Below are 6,136 nucleotides of genomic sequence, written 5' to 3' on the forward strand. Positions count from 1 at the left end.
AATAATGAATATGTTTTTACAGTAGTGCTAATCCGCACGCTACAACGCGGAATATTAGTTCGAGCGCTCCACAACGCCCTCTCCGTCCGGTTTTCCCTTTTTTACCACCCATGCCTTTCCTCCGTATCCCATCTTTTCTCGGTTTATTTTTTTCGTTTTTTACCACCCACCTTTCGTATTTCTTTTTTCTTTTGTGCTTCATCAATAGGCCCGGTAAAATATTAACCATCCAGATTTTTCTGTTTTTCGTTCCTTCTCTATAGTTATTTTGTTTTTGCGTTTTAATAAAATATTTACCGTCTAGTTATTCTTTCTGAATTGTCCCTTTTTTTAGTATCTCCACACATTTTAATAGTAACGAATTTACTCTGTGTAGTTTTTTATTTACTCCTAGCCTCCCACATCTGCTCATTCAAAAGTACCAAATTTACTCACATGAATGCCTCCACATCGTATGACGCCATACCTACATGGTCGTAAAAGAATTACTACCAGCTTACAGCGCTATACCAGCTTACAGCGCTAGTAATTCTTTTACCAATATTATAAATGTTGTTTAGATTTCGTGGACTGTGAGTAAAACAAATACTGCCTTCCTCTCGATATAGCCTACGATCTCCTAGCCACCATGTAGTAATATGTTTACTGATGTGTTCAATACACATTATAAGACTAAAAATTGAGACATGATCTCGTAGCCACCGTGTAGTAATATGTTTACTGATGTGTTCAATGTACAATATAAGAGTAAAAACTGGTACTAAGAGTATTATTGATCTGTATCACAAAATAGTCGTCTGAAAGAAAAAATTACAGACTCAATCACACACAAGCGATAAAATTACTCACAGGTGAATCAAACTAGAAAAGAAAAAAAGTGATTTAGTTAAAATCCATCTGGTGGCTTTGCTGGATCTTTGCTATAAGGATGATGAGGATGGTCCGTGTCTTGTGACTGGTAGTGGAGACGGCAACTAGGTGGTGAGCAGTAGTCGATGATGGAATCATGGAAGGATGTAGCGGTGTGGTCTAGAGACGAGCTCGACGTTGCGCAGTAGCAGCCATCAATCATCTTGCAAGCACGAAAAAATTGCAAAAACATTCTCGTTCATGTCAATAGAAATGACGAGCAAAAGAAAAATAACAAACAACCTCCATCACCAGCGGACTCTACCCTATCCTCTGTGTCCAGCCACATAGAGCACGATGTGCAAATGTAGGACCTATGCAGCCCAACAATTAAGATCAGGTAATATTGGAGATTGCATGTTAATTTGATTTGCAAAAAAAATTTGGGGCTTCATGTGTGAAGTTCAAGGAGAGTATGTAGATACAAATCAGAGTGTCATTTCCTTACTTCTTTGTTCTATCAATGTCGCAAACGTGAAGCAGCTGCTGGTTGTTGGTATTGGCCCAGGTGAACACCTCCTTACTTGTTAAGGTGCTGCCCAGCGTTCGGTAGCGAGGCCCGAAGCAGTGTCGTCGCCTCAATTGCCGCTGGCCACCACTCGCCAGCCACTGCCATCAACCGCCACGGTGTCATCGTCGTCCTCCATGGTGTGTCGCCGATCTGTGGGCTAGGATGGTGGATCGATTCAGATCCGAAAAAAAAAGGAAAAAAATGGGCGAGAGTGGTTGGTTGGGTATGGGAAAAATAGAATATATAACGGAAGCAGAGAAGTTGTTTTTATCGAAGTAAATCATTTACTCCGATAATGGTGAGAGCACGATGCGGGACATGGGGTGGGATCGGAAGCAGGGAAGTTGTTTTTATTATCGAAGTAAATTGTTTACTCGAATAAAGGTGGGTGGTAGAGACATGCGATAGGAGTAAATCGTTTACTCCGACAACGCTAGTAGTGGGATGACGGGACGTGGGCTGGGGTTGGCCTGGGCTGATATATGTTTGGCGCTCAAAACCTAATAGTAGTTCTTATGTTCTCAACATATTTTTTTCAAAAGTACAGCTATAACATTAATGGATTTATATATCTTGATTTGTCATTAAGAATATCATGGTAACAACAAGGAATTTATCATGTATTACTGCGACCATTACGTCTTAGAATATCTAAATGCGTCAATTGTAGTAGTAATGTAAATAGCCACATTTCTTACGCGTTGCAATTCTATCATCTCCAGTTGAGAAGTGTCTATATGTTTTTTTATCGTAAATCTTATAATCATATGATTTAAGTCAACTTTACAATTTTTTTATGTCATCCATGTCACATGTTTTTTTAATTTTAAGCTGTAGTGAAGTAATCAAAAGTATTAGGTTATGTAGCTATTCATATATTCATGGAACTTCTTATTATTGACACAGTAGAATTACTGTTGAATACTCATTGGTGATTATTTTATAAGGATAATTTTGAAGATATTTTTTCATTCTCATATCTTTGTTACCACACATTTTATGGGATGTGCTTGAAGGGTCTATAACATCGCATGACACTATTTGCTTTATTTATTTATTTATTTATTTTTATCTCTTTTGATCCAACGGTTCTCTTTATTCAATTTGTGCGTCCAACTGTTCATATTTATTTGATGACGTGGCTAATCCTGGTCGGATCTTGGGGTCCCCTGTTCACTAATGTTGATTAGCAAATGCACTGCCATGTATGGAACCGACCTCATCCGCTTCTCTATCCTCTGGTGACCACCTAAAATCCAATTCAATTTCCCATTTTCTTGCTGGTCACATCACAAACACGTACACTCACACCGTTGCCTCCTCATTTTATAAATATATACTAGCAAATGTCCCAGATTCTAGCACACACACAAACACACATCATTTTGTTTACCAAACACACTGAAACACGGAGCAATGGCGGCTTTGCTCCTTTGGCTGTCATGGCTTCTACTCTCCCTCCTCTCCATCTACCTCCTCGACCTCCTCGCACACTCACGACGCTGCCTCCCGCCGGGACCCCGTCCGCTGCCGCTGATCGGCAGCCTCCACCTGCTCGGCGACCTGCCACACCGCTCGCTCGCCGGCCTCGCCAAGACTTACGGCCCTCTCATGTCGCTCCGCCTTGGCGCTGTCACCACGGTGGTCGCCTCCTCGCCGGAGGTCGCCCGCGAGTTCCTGCAGAAGCACGACGCCGTCTTCGCCACCCGTTCAACCCCCGACGCCACCGGTGACCACGCCAGGAACTCCGTCGCCTGGCTGCCCCCCGGGCCGCGGTGGCGCGAGCTCCGCAAGATCATGGCGACGGAGCTGTTCTCCACGCGCCGGCTCGACGCGCTCCACGAGCTCCGGCAAGAGAAGGTGGCGGAGCTCGTCGACCACGTGGCGGGTCTGGCGCGCGACGGCACGGCGGTGGACATCGGCCGCGTGGCGTTCACCACGAGCCTGAACCTCGTCGCGCGCACCATCTTCTCGCACGACCTGACGAGCCTCGACGACCACGGCGCGTCGAAGGAGTTCCAGCGACTGATCACGGACGTCATGGAGGCAGTCGGCAGCCCGAACCTGTCGGACTTCTTCCCCGCGCTCGCCGCCGTCGACCTGCAGGGCTGGCGCCGGCGGCTGTCTGGGCTGTTTGCGCGGCTGCACCGGCTGTTCGACGCCGAGATGGACCATCGCAGGCTGCACGGAATGAAGGAGAAGGACGGCGACTTCCTGGAGGTGCTCCTGAGGCTCGCCGCGCGGGACGACGACACGGCGAGGCTCGACGGCGACACGCTCCGGTCACTGTTCACGGTAAGGATAACGAATTTTTTTTATTTTTAGAATTTTTTATTTTAAAATTTTATTAATAGAACTGTATTTCTAAATCTAAATCTTTTGGCCACGTCAACCCGTCTGATGTAGTCAAATCACTTTGTCACCTCATGCGCCATAACAACATCTTGCAGCGCCACCGTGCCTAGCATGGTAAAAGAATTCAGTTTTCGGAAATATTTTCGTAAAGGTCTATTAATAAAACTAAAAAATAAAAAAGTATAAAAAAAGGAAAAAAATACAAGGAAAACAACCATCGTTTTCAGTTCCAGTCATTTTCATTTTCCGTTTACAACTTGTGCAGTGCCGGGGGGCTATGGGTTGATTTTATTTTTACTGTGACATGCATGATTGGATCCAAGGTTGGAAATTTCGGACCGAAATTTCCGAATTTCGGTCCCCTCCGAAATGATATTACTTTGGCCAAAATTTTTCAATTTTTCAATTTGTTCATGAATTTTGGTCATATTTGTTCAAAATTTTGGAAATTTCGGACCGAAATTTTGGGATTTCGGTGACCTCCGACACGATCGGCCTAACCGATAAAGTGAACCCTGATTGGATCTCCTCGATAAAAAAACCAAAAATATGTTGCTTTCAATCGCATACAAACCGCTATTTCGTAAAAGCCAAAATTTCAGAAATTTCAAAAAAATTTGATACGGAACTACTTATAACTTAAACAAAATTTGACTGAATTTAACATATTTTGAACAAAATCACAAAAGAATAAAATTACGAAAATTTTGGGGGTCCAAAATTTCAAAAACTTTTAGGTATGAAATTAACTTGTTTATAGTCAAGTTTAAACTAAATTGAACATTTTTCTTTGTTAGATTTTGATTCTGTACCATCCAAACATATAACTTAATGAATTGTGAAATAATGTCAATTTGAGTCAATTTGTTGTTAGGTGTAGCCGTGTAGGTATGAATATAATTGTTACACCTGGGTTTATAGTCATAAGTTAAAAATCAATTTGAGTCAATTTGTGTATTTCAACCATCGGTGCCCAGGCACCATGATGCCCCATATGGCTCTCGTTACAAATAGTTACTAATTACGACAAGATATATATATATATATATATATATATATATATATATATATATATATATATATATATATATATATATATATATATATATAACTTTTAAACATAAAAATGTGGTATGTGGATGCTCTTCCACAGTTATTGGTGTACTATTAATTTCCGTTACCATTTCATTGTATATCTTTGTATTGTAGGACTTGTTTACTGCAGGTAGTGACACAAGTTCTAGCACAGTAGAATGGGCAATGGCCGAATTGCTACAGAACCCAATATCAATGGCTAAACTATGCGATGAGCTAAGACGAGTTGTTGGGTCAAGAAGAAGAATTGAAGAATCTGAAATTGGTCAATTGCCCTATTTGCAAGCTGTCATAAAAGAAACATTTCGACTGCATTCACCAGCTCCGTTATTATTACCACGGCAAGCTACGAGGACGATCCAAATAATGGGTTATACAATACCTAAAGGTACTAGAGTGTTAATAAACGTGTGGGCCATGGGTCGAGACGAAGATATATGGCCAGAAGCGGGAAAGTTTATTCCGGAGAGATTCCTAGAAAGGACAATTGACTACAAAGGTGGAGATTTGGAGCTCATCCCATTTGGTGCGGGACGACGAATCTGCCCTGGAATGCCATTAGCTGTTAGGATGGTGCATGTACTTCTTGCATCCCTGTTAATTCATTTTAAATGGAGACTCCCAGCTGAGGTAGAAGGAAATAGAATTGATATGACGGAGAAGTTTGGTGTGACTTTAGCAAAAGCCAATCATTTATGTGCGATGGCCGCACCAACGTAAGTCAATCAGGCTCTTGTGGGTAAAAAGTAATAGATTGCCTTTACAAATGGAAACATTCCATCAGGAATGTGATTATTGGTGCAAATAAATGAATAGTTTTGTAAATTTCTGGGTATGTTATTTAACTGATCGAATCGGATAAGTACAAAAATTATATTTGTGCATATTCTGTTTCTTCAACTAGTTATACCGGTAACATCCTGACCGTAGGTTCCGTACATATGTAATGTATTTGAGGACACAGAGATCGACTAATGTGAGGATAAAAATGAAGCAGTAAGAAGAATAAGAGGGACATGGTTTATTTATATAGGTTAAGGCCACCGAGATGGGTAATAGCCCTATTCATTTTGAGCGAAGGCCAGTGTTGTCATTGTGTATATCAAGATGTGGATTTTCATTCCTCGAGAGGATATCCCCTCATCGCTTGCATGTCATCTAAATAGTTATAAAAAAATTGAAAAAAAATAACAACATAGATTAATATGAAATATACCACTCGCAAAATTTGATTTCTATAAGTTACAACAAAAAAGAACAAATTAG

The 6,136-nt window shown here is 41.2% G+C and overlaps 1 protein-coding gene across 1 annotated transcript; it reads left to right on the forward strand.

Moving 5' to 3' along the window:
- Window positions 1-2,743: 2,743 nt before the first annotated feature.
- On the forward strand, window positions 2,744-5,754 carry LOC4348172 (geraniol 8-hydroxylase). Its single transcript, XM_015757517.3, has 2 exons — window positions 2,744-3,715; window positions 4,985-5,754. The coding sequence occupies exons 1-2, from the start codon at window positions 2,837-2,839 to the stop codon at window positions 5,588-5,590; spliced, it is 1,485 nt and encodes a 494-aa protein (XP_015613003.1). The 5' UTR covers window positions 2,744-2,836; the 3' UTR covers window positions 5,591-5,754.
- Window positions 5,755-6,136: the final 382 nt, after the last annotated feature.

This window comes from Oryza sativa, chromosome 10 (genome assembly GCF_034140825.1).
Source record: "Oryza sativa Japonica Group chromosome 10, ASM3414082v1".
NCBI classification, from domain to species: Eukaryota; Viridiplantae; Streptophyta; class Magnoliopsida; order Poales; family Poaceae; genus Oryza; species Oryza sativa.

Bases quoted from the DNA above. Each gene is read 5' to 3' on its own strand.
- LOC4348172 (XM_015757517.3), top strand. From the start codon at position 2,837: ATGGCGGCTTTGCTCCTTTGGCTGTCATGGCTTCTACTCTCCCTCCTC. The intron at 3,716-4,984 runs GTAAGGATAACG...TTTGTATTGTAG, and splicing joins CGCTCCGGTCACTGTTCACG to GACTTGTTTACTGCAGGTAG.